The sequence below is a fragment of the Tachypleus tridentatus genome, chromosome 3, assembly GCF_004210375.1.
Source record: "Tachypleus tridentatus isolate NWPU-2018 chromosome 3, ASM421037v1, whole genome shotgun sequence".
Taxonomy (NCBI): domain Eukaryota; kingdom Metazoa; phylum Arthropoda; class Merostomata; order Xiphosura; family Limulidae; genus Tachypleus; species Tachypleus tridentatus.
Genome location: NC_134827.1, coordinates 110,751,871 through 110,770,177, shown reverse-complemented (window position 1 = coordinate 110,770,177; position 18,307 = coordinate 110,751,871). Strand labels below are relative to the sequence as shown.

General features: G+C 32.8%; 1 protein-coding gene across 1 annotated transcript in view; it reads left to right on the top strand.

The window, feature by feature from the left end:
- Window positions 1–18,307, top strand: part of LOC143247751 (voltage-dependent calcium channel type A subunit alpha-1-like) — a 120,891-nt gene that overhangs the window by 27,031 nt on the left and 75,553 nt on the right. The window contains exons 10-13 of the mRNA XM_076496182.1: window positions 1,494–1,604; window positions 12,037–12,120; window positions 13,437–13,553; window positions 16,720–16,785. Of these exons, the coding sequence (XP_076352297.1) occupies window positions 1,494–1,604; window positions 12,037–12,120; window positions 13,437–13,553; window positions 16,720–16,785 (378 nt within the window). The remainder of the gene's footprint in view (window positions 1–1,493; window positions 1,605–12,036; window positions 12,121–13,436; window positions 13,554–16,719; window positions 16,786–18,307) is intronic.

Sequence of the window (18,307 nt, the reverse complement as noted above, 5' to 3'; positions counted from 1 at the left end):
ACAACCACAACTAGAAGGGTACGTATTTAGTTGGTCTGGAATGCAGCGTCTAAACTCAATTCCTAAAAACTTGTAATTAGTTAGTTCCTATATCACATGTTGTTCTAGGAATTCTTGGATTTATTGGTGCATTTTGCACTTGTTTCTTAACATCTTTGGACTTAGGTCACTTCCCTTAGATCGTTGTTTTCCTACATAACAGAATAACAGTGTTACCTGCTGATAGCGAGAAGAGGTTTATATACCAGAAGTGCAGGTTATTACAGCTGAAGATTGGACAGAAGTGGCCATTTTTAGATGTCCAAGTCCGTAATGGGAAGGTAGAAATCCTAAGAGAAAGTTGTTCGATACAAGGTCCAAAATGTTTCACAGTGACTGTTCAGTACAAGGTCACAGAAGGTCCAAAAGATTTCACGGTGACTATTCAGTAGAAGGTCAAAAGGTCCAAGATGTTTCACAGTGACTGTTCAGTACAAGGTCACAGAAGGTCCAAAAGATTTCACGGTGACTATTCAGTAGAAGGTCAAAAGGTCCAAGATGTTTCACAGTGACTGTTCAGTACAAGGTCACAGAAGGTCCAAAGGATTTCACGGTGACTATTCAGTAGAAGGTCAAAAGGTCCAAGATGTTTCACAGTGACTGTTCAGTACAAGGTCACAGAAGGTCCAAAAGATTTCACAATGACTATTCAGTAGAAGGTCGAAAGGTCCAAGATGTTTTATGACGACTTGTATCAAGCAAGAAGTCGCTCATGGATTCAAGATAAGTTTCTGGACTAAAATTATTACCATTGGTAAACAAAAAAAAACTTCCAAAATCTTAGTCACATACCGGACTTAAAGTCGTCAGTTCATATGGACTTTCATTATAATTCGTATCGTAATGAATTACTGTACTCTTTTACATAGAGGCTCAAGGTTCATATCTCGATATGCCAAGAAGAAATGTAGAATAATTATGTGACTGGTTTAGAAGTTAATTTACCTTCACAGTCGTACACTAAAATAAACTGTGAACGTGTATATTGCTCCGAATTTCATTTATGTTGTTCAATTGGGTGAACAAAAATTTAACTTTCAAATTGTTCATCTTTAATTTGTTCAAGAAGTTTATAACATTCAGTCTGCAATACTACTACGTCGTAACTGCAATCCTAAACTTTTAATGAATATTACAGAAATTATAATTTGTAAATAAGTGAAAAATGAATGAATATATAAAAGTCATAATAAATGCGTATATGTGTAAACAAATATAGATATATATTTATATATATGTTAATGTATTTTTTGGGGGAAGGAACTTTCTGAAAATGGATTGTTGTCTTTTTAGGCTTAACATTTTGAGCTTTAATTTCGTTTTAGTTTTAAACTAGATAATTGATGAAATGTTGTACGTGAATTTTTTCTTTACATAGTGTTAACTATATTTGTTCTCACTCAACTGTCTGACTTGTCTTGCTTTCTTGCCTATGTGGGTTGCCCCGTACCTAGTTTTACAATCAAAGCAAGCTAATGGTGCTATCTCTACACTACATGAATGCTGTCTTCACTGCTTTCTTTACTGTTGAATGCTTATTGAAGCTGGCTGCATTTGGAATCAGGGTAAGAAAGTACGAAAACTCCTCACTAGATGTCGCTGAATACTGCGAGTTGAGTATGACTGGGTGTTTATCAAATAATCAGTTTTACTTTCTATTCGAAGACGATTTTATTTCGAATATTTACTAAAACACTTACAAATAATTGTGTTTTTATTGTTAGTTTGTAATCCATATCAATATCGAACACGGCTTGAGGATGTTTTTTTGTTAAAATGTAACGTGTACGTTTAATTTGCAATGAAAAATATTAACAGCTTTTAGTTTCAGATACCACGAAGATCTAAATTAATAGTTTGTTTTGTTTCTGAAGAATTTGATGTTGTTATCTTTTGTTTTATTTAAAGTGAATAAGAAGTAAGTTTCATACTTACAAACAATCTCTTTCTTTGAATGTTTTATTTTCTTTAAATATTAAAATAATAACATTAAAAGTAATCTAATATTATTAATCGTTAGAACGGTGAAATACCTAAAGTTTATTTACAACAATGACTAAACTAGTTCATATTTAATTTCATTCAACAATATAAAAGTTAGTGCTTTACCTGAAAGCTATCCCAACGAGAAAATTTATAGGATGGGAAAACAATTAAAGTTAAGTTTTAGCAGTATACTATTGGTTGAAAATTTACTGTCACTCAAAGTAGTAACCAATCGTAGAGCTGAAATTGCTGCATGTGATATGTCTACTAAACCGTGAATGGTTGAAGTAAAATAGTATCTTGCCAATTCGTTGTTCTTATTTTCTCGTAGCATTAAGAGAGCTTAGCTTATTATTGGTGTGTTCGTGGTAATTTAGATGTTACCGCTTCTTAATCAAGATCTTAGACAGTATAGCATTGCCTCAAAGTTTGTCTGATAAAATAACAACTAAAAATTATATTCACTGCTGACGTCTTGCTATTTTCGTTGGACGTAGAAATTAAAACAAAAGAAAGACCTAAGTGTGTCTTTGTGAATGATTTTCAAAAAATACACGAGAATTTTGGAGTTTTTTAAAATAATTAATACCTCACTCAGTGTAAACTAATATATTAAAAATATTCAGAAGCCAGTACCTTCTTCCTGTCATTTTTTCTTTTGTAAGGAAAACCTCAAACTAATCTTTTTAACCAAGTTGTAAAACGAATAAAATTTTTAGTTAATTATAGGCCTAAAGAGCACTGTGAAGTTTATAGTTAATTATAGGCCTAAAGAGCACTGTGAAGTTTATAGTTAATTATAGGCCTAAAGAGCACTGTGAAATTTATAGTTAATTATAGGCCTAAAGAGCACTGTGAAGTTTATAGTTAATTATAGGCCTAAAGAGCACTGTGAAATTTATAGTTAATTATAGGCCTAAAGATCACTGTGAAGTTTATAGTTAATTATAGGCCTAAAGAGCACTGTGAAATTTATAGTTAATTATAGGCCTAAAGAGCTCTGTGAAGTTTATAGTTAATTATAGGCCTAAAGAGCACTGTGAAGTTTATAGTTAATTATAGGCCTAAAGAGCACTGTGAAGTTTATAGTTAATCATATGCCTAAAGAGCACTGTGAAGTTTATAGTTAATTATATGCCTAAAGAGCACTTTGAAGTTTATATTTTTTTTCGGTGTTTCAAAAGACCTATTCATAATTGGTGACAACTTTTGAGGTGGTGTATTAATTGGTTTAAGATTAGTGCTTTGGTCACAACGCATGGAAATGTCATTAATCTCCAAACTGATTACGAATAAAATACTGAGAAAATAAAATTTGCCTTTCATTGACATATTTGTGTGTTGTTGTTTGTTTTTCATTTATTTAACATGTCTGCATCCAAATAGCATGCTATCGTACGATTGATCCATTTTTGTTAAGTGCATGTTAGGCCTAACTAACTCCTTTAGCATTCTCTGGTTGAATGTTAGGCCTATTTTTTGTTTGTTTGCATGAAACCAAATTGCATGATATTTTGTTGGTTTGGGAAATGCTCGTAGTTTCACAACAGTTTTATTGACAACTTTCTACGAATAATAGGACAAGTTATCATACAAAGGCTAAGATTATCGGTTTAACAACCATATGCTAATGTTTAACTTAATCTAAGTTTCAGATAAGTTTCTGTTTTAGTTGTTTTCATATTCACTCGCTTGAAAATCTTACCACACCAGGCAAGTACTAAAGCTGAATGTAAAACCCTTTTAATTTTAATTGAGACCTTCTTTGATGACTTATTCCCAGTCTCTCATAACCAAACAACAAAAACGATTGCTTTGTTTCAAACAACTGCAGTCTCTCACCATCAAAAACCTCACCAACCCTGAAAGAAAACAAAAAGCTATCAAATTTGGTTGTAAGTTTATTCCTGTCACACTATTTTTCTTGTTCTTTTGTTTTTCTCGTCCCATACCCCCTCCCTTTGTTGTAGTAGTCACAAGTAAACAATTATTAGAGCTACATTTAAGCTACTTGATCAAACTAACTTTCCACAACATTTTTCCTCCACCTCGAATGTGTCCTTAAGCTTGTTAGTTTTCGATGCAAGACTAAGCTTTCTTCCCATTCATCATTCATTCTTTTTAATTGGTTTAATACGTTGTCGTCTGTATAGCAACTTAATATTTATTTAAATTCTGAATTTTAGGGTGTTCTGTTTCATAAATAAAGACGTAAAAACTACCTTCTAAAAGTTAGACGATATTATTTGATCGTTAGTTAATCGAGTTTTGACTATATATTTTTAATGTTTTTTGATCGTTAGTTAATCGAGTTTTGGTTATATATGTTTAATGTTTTTTGATCGTTAGTTAATCGAGTTTTGACTATATATTTTTAATGTGTTTTGATCATTAGTTAATCGAGTTTTGACTATATATGTTTAATGTGTTTTGATCGTTAGTTAATCGAGTTTTGACTATATATGTTTAATGTGTTTTGATCGTTAGTTAATCGAGTTTTGACTATATATTTTTAATGTTATTTGATCGTTAGTTAATCGAGTTTTGACTATATATTTTTAATGTTATTTGATCGTTAGTTAATCGAGTTTTGACTGTATATGTTTAATGTGTTTTGATCATTAGTTAATCGAGTTTTGACTATATATGTTTAATGTTATTTGATCGTTAGTTAATCGAGTTTTGACTGTATATGTTTAATGTGTTTTGATCGTTAGTTAATCGAGTTTTGACTATATATTTTTAATGTTATTTGATCATTAGTTAATCGAGTTTTGACTATATATGTTTAATGTTATTTGATCGTTAGTTAATCGAGTTTTGACTGTATATTTTTAATTTTATTTGATCGTTAGTTAATCGAGTTTTGACTGTATATTTTTAATGTTATTTGATCGTTAGTTAATCGAGTTTTGACTATATATGTTTAATGTTATTTGATCATTAGTTAATCGAGTTTTGGTTATACATGTTTAATGTTTTTTGATCGTTAGTTAATCGAGTTTTGACTGTATATTTTTAATGTTATTTGATCGTTAGTTAATCGAGTTTTGACTATATATGTTTAATGTGTTTTGATCGTTAGTTAATCGAGTTTTGACTATATATGTTTAATGTTATTTGATCGTTAGTTAATCGAGTTTTGGTTATATATGTTTAATGTGTTTTGATCGTTAGTTAATCGAGTTTTGACTATATATTTTTTCCAAGCATTCTGTATGAAGATATATTGTGCTATCAGGTGTCCATTGTAAATAATAAACACTATTTTGTGTAGAATAATTTGGTGCACTGGATTACAGAAAGAAAAAAACAACAATTTCCGTATTTTATAATCCTACTAAACTGTAAGATGTATTATTATAATTTTTGTATTATGCAACTGATTTTTAGTTGGTGTATGTTATATTTTTTCCAAGGTTGTATCTTACCAGTCATGATATTCTAAACATAATTTAGTATCTCTAAGTTGTTGTGTTTGACACCGAAAACGATTGGAGCTGTACACGTGTTGAAACATGGTGCGATTTATGTCCTAAACAGGAAATTGTTATTAGTCTAAATTATTATTTGGAAGTTGGAATAAGCTTAAAGTAAAGGTTTATTCACCACCTTATCGTCAGCTAAATGAACATACATTAATCCCAAAAGAATCAGTTTGTCACTAATAATTTAATATTTTTGTTATTAAACCCAATCTTTGCAAACATACAGGTTACACATTATCGTGTGTACTGAGTCACATGATATTACACATTATCATGTGTACTGACTCACATGATACTAGTGTTACTGATCGTTTTCATTACAATCAATTGTAAAGTGTGCTTAAATCACAGAGGAGTTTGGTACTTAAATAAGATGTTTAGAATGATGTGCTTGTATCATATGTCTAAGAAATAGGTGATTATATAATTAATTATAACCATGGTTCACCAACGTGTAAAAGGTGATTACACTGTAGGAACAGTTCAAGAATTAGATCATTCAACTAGGAAATGTAAAATTTTACAAGGACTGTTACACGACAACAATAATCATTTTAACCCACAGTGAGGAAGCAATGCCCATTTTGTTTGTAGTTTCATCTCACTGTGATTTTCTCACAACGTTGTTTACAGAAAATATTTACATTTATCAGATTAATTATGTTGTCTAGTTTCAGCCTTTCTGTAACAAATATTTCTCAAGTTCTTAAATATATTAATGTAAGTACTCTTAACAGTTTTTTGGTTGTTTCTCATTTATTTGTTCACAAAATATCTGTCCGTTTTTGTTACACTGCTTCAGTGTTATTTTGAAGAGATACTTGTGGTAACATTCTCTAATTATATCATTCTCGTAGTTTTATAGAAGAAGTATCACAAAACGACAACGTTTTTTACCTGATTAATATCTGGTTAGTGATTTTTGGAATTTCTGCGTTATTGAACCAATTAATTTAAGTAATGCTGTATATATATTATAGAAATTATTAATTAGCTTTATTATCTTTAATTTGTCCGATACCTTCGTGGTGTTTTTTTGGTTGTTTATGATTTTAGTTAATTAAAACTATTTTTAAATACGTAATTCTCTAGTTTTATTCGAATACATTATATTGTCCATTTTTTTTGTCTCATAGATCATGATTTTTACTTGTCTGAAAATAAAATACAAACTTTAAAATTAATTCCATTTGTACACAAACTTAAGACTTATGTTTCTGTCATCCAAGATGAATCTTATTCGTTCGTATTTAAGTATGTTAAGCCTAATGTTATATTTTTAAGTATGTTAAGCCTAACGTTATATTTTTCTACATTTCTCAAATCTTTTTTAAGTTTATTTTACTAATTATATTTTACTCAGTAATTTGAGAATGAACAGTCCGCAAAGGACTGTTATATTTTTAAGTATGTTAAGCCTAAAGTTATATTTTTCTACATTTCTCAAATCTTGTTTTATGATTATTTTACTAATTATATTTTACTCAGCAAGAATTAATTTGACAGTGAACAGTCCGGAATGGCGTTCCGACTTTTGACAATTCAAGACATTAACATTCGTTGTCTTGGATGAACCGTTGATCCATGGATCACAGAATGTCGTTGCATTTTTTTCAAAATATAGTAAACAACTCCAGTTAACAATAACATAACATTTTTTCACTATTGTTTATCATACCTTATTTGTGGATCCATGACAAAGTTGTACTTCTGTTTAAATAATAATATTGTTGTTTAGAGGTGTGAATCCTTTTAAAGATCTTTTGTCAATATTACGTTTTCTAAATGAAGAAATATCCGATATGGAGACGAAGAGGAAACTGTTGAAACTGTTTACAGAAAAGACAGATGTTTATTTAATTTTTACATACATTGGCTGATTTTATAAAATTGTATCGATTATCGATATATCGGTATATCTTTTGAAGAATGTTTATTTGTTGAATTTCACTCAAAGCTACACGAGGGCTATCTGCGTTAGTCGACCCTAATTTAGCAGCGACAGACTAGAAGGAAATCAACTAATAAACACTATTCATTGCTAACAGTGGAGTTGGCCGTTATATAAAGCCCTTCCAACCAATGGCTAAAAGGGTGTGCACTTTAGATGGCGTAACTCGAACCTGTAACCTTCAGATTGCGACTCGAATGGTCTAGCCAACAAAACCGTGGTAGGTCTTAAAACTGTGCTAACCAAGGTGAGCATCGTGCTTTAAGAATACCAACCATGAGTGAAGTCGCTAATAGAAGGAAAGGTAGGTTAGGGGTAAACTGTGGTAACCTTGGCTCGAGGTAATAAGTACACCTACAAATGTTTTGTTTTTTGTTCTCTTCAAACACTACAAACAGTTTAACTTGTAATAAATAACTTTACAAAGATTTCATCAGAGTCAAACTTGTTTTCTATTAAAGAAAATACTAAACTTTTAAAATATAGTGTATGTTACAGAAACTAATTTTATTAGTATAATATCAATAATATTTTAGTATTACAGATTAATAAATTTCAAATAAAAATATCTTTATCATTACAAACATGTTATTGTAACACAGTAGTTGGCACAATATGAGCCAACTAGCTCAAAATAAATCAAATGCAACTGAAAGGAACAATGAGTTAGATATGATATTATACCCGAATAATTGTTGGTACTAATCTATACACTGTGGAAGGTATACTGCTAACAGCGCCAGTTAAATTTATCAACAACACTTTTCGAACAACAGATCCATCAAAGTGTAGGTTTGTCTCTATCTTAAAAGTTTGTTAGTCGTACTTAATGTGACGTCTAGATAGCTTACGGCATGTATTTATATCCATAGCATTTCGAATGTGACAGCTGGCTGCATTACTTATATTTAATACGACACCTAGAGAGCTGGCTGCACGTATTTCTATTTAATGTGACAACACCTGTACAGCTGTCTGCACGTATTTATACTTAATATGACACCCAGACAGCTGGCTGCATTTTTTATATTTAATGTGACACTTAGACAGCTGGCTGCATTATTTATATTTAATGTGACACTTAGACAGCTGGCTGCATTATTTATATTTAATGTGACACCTAGACAGCTGGCTGCATTATTTATATTTAATATAACACCTAGACAGCTGGCTACATTATTTATATTTAATACAACACCTAGACAGCTGGCTGCATTATTTATATTTAATATAACACCTAGACAGCTGGCTGCATTATTTATATTTAATGTGACACTTAGACAGCTGGCTGCATTATTTATATTTAATGTGACACCTAGACAGCTGGCTGCATTATTTATATTTAATATAACACCTACACAGCTGGCTACATTACTTATATTTAATATAACACTTAGACAGCTGGCTGCATTACTTATATTTAATATAACACCTAGACAGTTGATTGCATTATTTATATTTAATGTGACACCTAGACAGCTGGTTGGATTATTTATATTTAATATGACACTTAGACAGCTGGCTGCTCTATTTATATTTAATGTGACACCTAGACAGCTATCTGCATGTATTTATATTAATGTGACACATATACAGCTACACCCTTGTGCAAGTTAATTGAAACAAATGGTCATTTTACAATATTTTCAGCATAGCAGCCTGTGCAGACTCGCTGATTTCCTTTAATAGACATTTTTTCACACAGACGGTGTCATTAGCTGTGTTTAGCAGTACGGTCGATCTATTTTTGGAACATGTGACGAAATTTTGAGGAATATTACATCATTCGAAATTGCGTTAGAAGGGCAAGGAGACCAGTCAAAAAACAACTTCTTATCAATTTACTGAAGAAAAAACGGTATCAATGGGGTCTGAAATACAAGAACTGGACACAAGAACAATGGAGGAAAATGTTATTCAGTGACGAGACTCATTTCTCTATACAGGGTCAAAGAAGTCTGTATGTTCGCAGATCTCCAGGTGAGAAACTTCGAGAATCTCACATCAATCAGTTCGTAAAACATCCCTTGAATGAAGATGTTTTTGGGTTTCTTCAGCTACTATGGCGTCGGAAGCTTACATATCGCAGAAGGTATGATGCGAGGACCGCAGTACATCGAAGTTTTGCAGAAAAGAGTCGTTCCAGAATTGAGAAAGAGATTTCCAGATGGATCTGGCATTTTTCACCAAGATCTGGCTCCGTGCCACACATCGAAACTTGTGAAGAATTTTACGACTACAACGCGGACAAAGGCGCTGGACTGGTCTGGAAACTCTCTGGACTTAAATCCTATTGAAAATCTTTGGGCGATTTGTAAAGAAAGACCTCGGGGAAAAGACTGTACTACGAAAGATAAGCTGATTGAGGCCATAATTGAGGTGTGGAACCGCTATCCAAAAATGAGTAAGGATTGCAGTCAACACGTGGACTCGATGCCAAAGCGGATTAATAATCTTCTGAAAAATAAAGGCAGTCATATCATGTATTAATTTGTGAGTAATTTTTGGATTCTCAGAAATAAAACGCAAAAAATTGAAAAAATCGTAATTTTCCGTCTTGTTTCAATTAATTTACACAAGGGTGTATCTGCATGTATTTATATTTAATATGACACCTAGTAGGCTATTTGTTTGAATTTATAGATTTCTAAGTTATTTGTATTTTCTGAGGCATGTTTTGTATATATTTCTTTAAGCTCATAGTAAACTTATGACTAAAATACATGAATGCAAAGACAAGAGAAACAATTGTAATAAAATGTTTTCATTTGTTGTGTGTGCACAAACAATATTAATGTGTAACATAACACTAGCCTTATAAACAGTGTGCAGCATAACACTACCCTTATAAACAGTACGTAACATGACACTAGCCTTATAAACAGTACGTAACATGACACTAGCCTTATAAACAGTACGTAACATGACACTAGCTTTATAAACAGTACGTAACATGACACTACCCTTATAAACAGTACGTAACATGACACTACCCTTATAAACAGTGTGTAACATAACACTAGCTTTATAAACATTACGTAACATGATACTAGCCTTATAAACAGTGTATAACTTGACATTAGCTTTATAAGTAGTGTGTAGGTGTCAACAGTTCTGTTAGTTGTAGTACAACCCATGATCTAACTGAAGATCACGTTAACTGTGGTCTAACCTTTGAACTTACTACGACACACCACGTTATTGTAGTCCAACCTCAGGCCTAATTGTGACATACCAAGTCATCTAGAATCCCGACTCTGAGCTAACTTGGTCTAAGAGCGATACCACCTTAAATAGAACATTTATACAGTACATTGTAAAATGTGTATTATATCAGTGAATAATATAATATTGAGCAACGTGATTTGTCCATTATTTTTATTTTTAAATAGGCTTAGTGATTATTTTAAACTAATAATTAATAGTTTGAATCCTTTTTCTACAGTCGAAATATGAAACGTCATATTTTAATTTTTCTCTTTAGGTTATTTTTGATAAATATGTTATGCAGTGGTATGTTGTTGTTTTTTACTGGAGAATAACGTTATGCAAATATATCAAGGTCAAATGAAACCAAATTCTTTGTGGTTTAAACTTTAGTTGAATATATATATTTGTTTCTACTCATTTTGTCCAAATTCATTAAAATCTAAGAGAATTCGGAGCTAGTGGAATATATTTCAGGTAATATAAATCTTATCTCTGCCCCCTGCAGTGGCTTAGAGGTACGTCTGATGGCTTATAACGTTAAACATTGGGTTTCGATCCCCACGATGTGTGGAGTGCACATAGCCCATTGTGTAGCTTTGTGCTTCAAGACAAACAAACATAAATTAATTCGTATTCTCTAGTGGACGCAAAGTTTGTAATTCGGAGTTTAATTCCTGCTCAAAGGACAGGGCAGATAGCACGTGGTGCAGTTTTGTGCTTCGAAACACACAAAGAAAGACTTTCACCCTAAAATGAGGCAAACTGGTGAAAACCAAACGCTAGATAACTTCTACTACCTTTCGTTTAAATTTGAGTAAAGGACACGTCAAGTATTGTTTTATTAATATTATTATGATATTTCTAGGTCATTAAAAACGTGGTATCAGATTTTGTTAAAAACATTCACTCGAGACTTGTATGCATTTCACATGCAGTAATCTAAGTTTTCTCTATATGTCTCAGACGTATCTTGTTAAATTACGAACTTAACGAAGTAAATTTGTTCTTTTATGATTTAAAGACCACGAAAAAACTGAGTAAATAAAAATATGTCATTTGTTTTATATATATATATATATATATGTATAAATTTCATGAATTTTTTAAACACGAATTTGATATTTTCTAGAAGGTAAATTAATTACTGTAATTTAAGATATATATCTTGTGTTTCCTTGTTAAATAATAATAATTATATTTACCTAAAATCGAATTAGTTCGTAATTTTAAAGTCTATTTACCTTAATTGATAAAAATGTACAGATTTTATGTAAACTGTAAACAAAAATGTTCAGATTTTATGTAAACTGTAAATGTTCAGATTTCTGAAACGTGAATTTCTATTTGTTTCTCCGAACAAAGAATTACTTTCGGGACAGTTGGAACACATTCGACTTTATAACAGTTGTAGGAAGTATTGTGGATGCCCTGGTGATGGAAATAGAAGTAAGTCGTTTATGAAAGACGGAAAATTATATTTATAATAAATAGTTCTATAAATGTGTCTTCCAGTGTCTGATAACAGTTTACATTACTTCTCATTACGATAAATATTATAAAATAAACTGATACAGAGTTGTTACGTTTCTTGGCTCTCTGGTGGCACAGCACTTGGCTTATCGAACTAAAAATCGGGTTGGGACAACAAGGATGGTCCCTTCTGTAACTTGTGCCTAATAACACTTAATTCATTTTACATAATTTTTACAGTACAATCAGAGTGGAGTACGTGTAACCTGGTTACTCAACTTTGATTTTAACTGACAGCAAGTTTCACTCAAAAACGGGACCGTCTACAGAATGTACTAAAAGAGTTTGTTTTAAAAAAAAACAAATTAATATTTGAGAGAAGAATGATTTGGTTGTTGTTTTTGAATTTCGCTCAAAGCTACACTAAGGCTATCTGCGCTAACCGTCCCTACTTTAGCAGTGTAAGACTAGAGAGAAGACAGCTAGTCATCACCACCCACCGCCAACTCTTGGATACTCTTTTTACCAACGAATAGTGAGATTGACCATCGCATTATAACACCCCCACGGCTGAAACGGCGAGCATGTTTGGTGCGGGGATTCGAACCTGCGACCCTCGGATTACGAGTCGAGTACCTTAATCACCTAACCACGCTTTGCCTAGTCATGAATGATCGCGGGACAACCGCGACCAAACACGCTGGGAGTAGACAAGAATGATCGGGGGACAACCACAACTAAACACGCTGGGCGTAAACAAGAATGATCGGGGGAAAACCGGAACTAAACCCGCTGGGCCTAGACAAGAATGGTCCGGGGACAACCGCGACTAACTCGCTGGGCGTAGACAAGAATGATCGGGGAAAAGCGGAACTAAACCCGCTGGGCCTAGACAAGAATGGTCGGGGGACAACCACAACTAAACACGCTGGGCGTAAACAAGAATGATCGGGGGAAAGCCGGAACTAAACCCGCTGGGCCTAGACAAGAATGGTCCGGGGACAACCGCGACTAACTCGCTGGGCGTAGACAAGAATGATCGAGGGAAAACTGGAACTAAACCCGCTGGGCCTAGACAAGAATGGTCGGGGGACAACCGCGACTAACTCGCTGGGCCTATACAAGAACGATCGGGGGACAACTGCGACTAACCACGCTGGGCCTAGACAAGAATGATCGGGGAACAACCGCGACTAACCCGCTGGGCCTAGACAAGAATGATCGAAGTACAACCGCGAGGCTACAAAGATAAATGTTTTTATTCATTCCTTTCTCTGATTTTTGTTTTGCAGGTGAATTTCTTCAACGTAGGGTGGTTAAGGCTCTTCAGAGCTGCTCGACTTATCAAACTTCTCCGTCAAGGTTACACCATCAGAATACTGTTGTGGACTTTCATTCAGTCTTTCAAGGTACGTGTCTCTCACGATCAGCTAGGAATGTAAGATTTCTTTTTGAATTTCGCGCAAAGCTACACGACGGCTATGTGCGCTTGGAATGAAAGAAGTGGAAAGCGGCTTCATTCCATTTGTTTTCTTTCATTCGAATTTCGCGCAAAGTTGTCTGTGCTAACTGTCTCTAATATAACAATGTAACACGAACTGTCTGTAATTTAACTGTGTAAGACTAACTGTCTCTAATATAACAATGTAACACGAACTGTCTGTAATTTAACTGTGTAAGACTAACTGTCTGTAATTTAACAGTATAAGACTGTCTCTAATTGAACAGTGTAAGACTAACTGTCTGTAATTTTAACATTGTAAAACTAACTGTCTGTAATTTAACAGTGTAAGATTAACTGTCTCTAATTTAACAGTGTAAAAATTAACTGTCTTTAATTTAACAGTGTAAAACTAACTGTCTCTAATTTAACAGTGTAAGACTAACTGTCTGTAATTTAACAGTATAAGACTGTCTCTAATTGAACAGTGTAAGACTAACTGTCTGTAATTTAACAGTGTAAGACTGCCTCTAATTTAACAGTTACTGACTGTCTCTAATATAACAGTGTGAGGCTAACTGTTTCTAATTTAACAGTGTAAGACTGTCTGTAATTTAACAGTGTAAAGCTAACTGTCTGTAATTTAACAGTATAAAAACTAACTCTTTAATTTAACAGTGTAAAAACTAACTGTCTTTAATTTAACAGTGTGAAACTAACTGTCTGTAATTTAACAGTATAAGACTGTCTCTAATTGAACAGTGTAAGACTAACTGTCTCTAATTTAACAATGTAAGGCTAACTGTCTGTAATTTAACAGTGTAACACTAACTGTCTGTAATTTAACGATGTAACACTAACTGTCTGTATTTTAACGATGTAAGACTATCTGTAATTTAACGATGTAACACTAACTCTCTGTAATTTAACAGTGTAAGACTGACTGTCTGTATTTTAACAGTGTAAGACTAACTGTTTGTAATTGAACAGTGTAAGACTAACTGTCTCTAATTTAACAGTGTAAGACTAACTGTTTGTAATTTAACAGTGTAAGACTAACTGTCTGTAATTTAACGATGTAACACTAACTGTCTGTATTTTAACGATGTAAGACTGTCTGTATTTTAACGATGTAAGACTGTCTGTATTTTAACGATGTAACACTAACTGTCTGTAATTTAACATTGTAAGACTGACTGTCTGTATTTTAACGGTGTAAGACTAACTGTTTGTAATTGAACAGTGTAAGACTAACTGTCTCTAATTTAACAGTGTAAGACTAACTGTCTGTAATTTAACGATGTAACACTAACTGTCTGTATTTTAACGATGTAAGACTGTCTGTATTTTAACGATGTAACACTAACTGTCTGTAATTTAACATTGTAAGACTGACTGTCTGTATTTTAACAGTGTAAGACTAACTGTTTGTAATTGAACAGTGTAAGACTAACTGTCTCTAATTTAACAGTGTAAGACTAACTGTTTGTAATTTAACAGTGTAAGACTAACTGTCTGTAATTTAACGATGTAACACTAACTGTCTGTAATTTAACGATGTAAGACTAACTGTCTGTAATTTAACATTGTAAGACTGACTGTCTGTATTTTAACAGTGTAAGACTAACTGTTTGTAATTGAACAGTGTAAGACTAACTGTCTCTAATTTAACAATGTAAGACTAACTGTCTGTAATTTAACAGTGTAACACTAACTGTCTGTAATTTAACATTGTAAGACTAACTCTCTGTATTTTAACGATGTAAGACTATCTGTATTTTAACGATGTAACACTAACTGTCTGTATTTTAACGATGTAAGACTAACTCTCTGTAATTTAACAGTGTAAGACTAACTGTTTGTAATTTAACAGTGTAAGACGAACTGTCTCTTATTTAACAGTGTAAGACTATAGGGAAAGCACCTGGTCATCACCACACACCACCAGTTCTTTACCAACGAATAGTAGGATTGATCATTACATTATATCGCCCCTTCGGTTGAAAGGACGAGCATGTTTGGAGCGACGGGGATTCGAACACGAAACGCTCAGATTACGAGTAGAGCGCCACCTGGCCATTTTCATTTTATCTATAAGTGCTTAACTGTGGAGGATATTGGTGGTCAGGGCAGTCGACTCCTATTACGAGGTCGACTCCCGTTATAGAATTTGCCCTCTCTTTCAACCGTGTGGGCATTATTATTCTACGGTCAGTCCCACTTTTCGTTAATAGAGAGAATCCCGTCACTGAACATGTGTGCCCTCTTTACCTAGTGAGCGTCATAATGTTTCGATCAATCCTACGTTTATTTGATAAAAGTATCCCAAGGATTGGTGGTGGGGACTGGTTTAGACCAGTCAGTTGCTTTCCGTCCAGTCTGTTACCTCAAGTAGCTTGCCACGAAATTCAAACACAATCTGTTGACTGCTCAGTTCGAGTACTTTGAACAATATTTCTCAGTGTCTTATCTGAAAAGGAATATTTTTATTCTTTTTCTGAGTACATCTCCAGTTTAATAACTCCAGAATTCTATTGCAATTCAATATAGAAACATTGTCATTGGTTTGAAGACTTTTGACATATTTTACGAACATTATTATTTTTTTCATTAAATCTACAGACCTTGGGCAAAACCACCATCCACAGCTTAATCGTAAAAATCGGGTTTCGATACCTCACGGTGAGTCTAGCACAGTGACTGATTAACTTATAATTTTTAGCAACAGATATATTTGCAATTTCGAGAGCCCCATTTTGCTATCATTGTCTGTCGAAAACATGGCTAATGGTATGGCAAGTAGTTCGTGAGTCTAACTGTGGTACTGAAAGTCCATGTTTCGAGCACCGTTGCCGTAAAAGAGAAACAAACGAATCATGTTCTGTGCTCAAAGTCATGAGTGATAAGAATAACAGGAACACCTGTTACTTCGATTAGAGTGGTACAAGAGTTGGCGGTGAGTGCTGTTGAGTAGTTGCCGTGCCTCTAGTTTATCAGTTCAGATTTATAGATCTTTCGTGAAAATATTACCTGTGTTTGAAATAAGAAATTATTTATGTATAAGCATATATACAATTCTTTTTACGATTGAGAAAATTAACACACGTGTAACTTTTTGTGTATTAATATTTTAGGCCTTACCTTACGTGTGTCTACTTATAGCCATGCTGTTCTTCATCTATGCAATTATAGGAATGCAGGTAAGAAGGTGATCTTACATAACTGTAGAGACCTCTGATTTGTAAAGAGAGTTCCTTGAACAATTGAAGATTCTTTAAAACTTATATGTAGATGAGAGTTGAGGGTCGTACAAACTTGTAGTAAATATTACTTGTAAGTAGAATATATATATGAGAATTCAAGGTCATACAAACTTGTAGTAAATATTACTTGTAAGTAGAGTATATAGAAGACAATTGAAGGTCGTACAAACTTGTAGTAAATATTACTTGCAAGTAGAATATATAGATAAGTATTGAAGGTCGTACAAACTTGTAGTAAATATTACTTCCAAGTAGAATATATAGATGAGAATTCAAGGTCGTACAAACATGTAGTAAATATTACTTGCAAGAAGAATACATAGATGAGAATTGAAGGTCGTTCAAACTTGTAGTAAATATTACTTGCTAGTAGTCTATATCAATGAGAATTGAAAGTCGTACAATCTTCTAGTAAATATTACTTGTTAGTAGAGTATATAGATGAGAATTGAAGGTCGTACAAACTTGTAGTAAATATTACTTGCAAGTAGAATGTATAGATGAGAATTGAAGGTCGTACAAACATGTAGTAAATATTACTTACAAATAGAATATATAGATGAGAATTGAAGGTCGTACAAACATGTAGTAAATATTACTTGCAAGTAGAATATATAGATGAGAATTGAAGATCGTACAAACTTGTAGTAAAATTACTTGCAAGTAGAATATATGGATGAGAATTGAAGGTCGTACAAACTTGTAGTAAATATTACTTGCTAGTAGTGTATATCAATGAGAATTGAAAGTCGTACAATCTTCTAGTAAATATTACTTGTTAGTAGAGTATATAGATGAGAATTGAAGGTCGTTCAAACTTGTAGTAAATATTACTTGCAAGTAGAATATATAGATGAGAATTGAAGGTCGTACAAACATGTAGTAAATATTACATGCAAGTAGTATAAATAGATGAGAATTGAAGGTCGTACAAACTTGTGGTAAACATTACTTGCAAGTAGAATATATAGATGAGAACTGAAGGTCGTACAAACTTCTAGTAAATATTATTTGCTAGTAGAATATACAGATGAGAATTGAAAATCGTACAAACTTGTAGTAAATATTACTTGTTAGTAGAGTATATAGATGAGAATTGAAGGTCCTACAAACATGTATTAAATATTACTTGCAAGTAGAATATATAGATGAGAATTGAAGGTCGTACAAACTTGTAGTAAATATTACTTGCATATAGAATATATAGATGAGAAATGAAGGTCGTACAAACTTGTAGTAAATATTACTTGCAGGTAGAATATATAGATGAGAATTGAAGGTCGTACAAACTTGTAGTAAATATTACTTGCAAGTAGAATATATAGACGAGAATTGAAGGTCGTACAAACATATGGTAAATATTACTTACAAGTAGAATATATAGATGAGAATTGAAGGTCGTACAAACTTGTAGTAAATATTACTTGCAAGTAGAATATATAGACGAGAATTCAAGGTC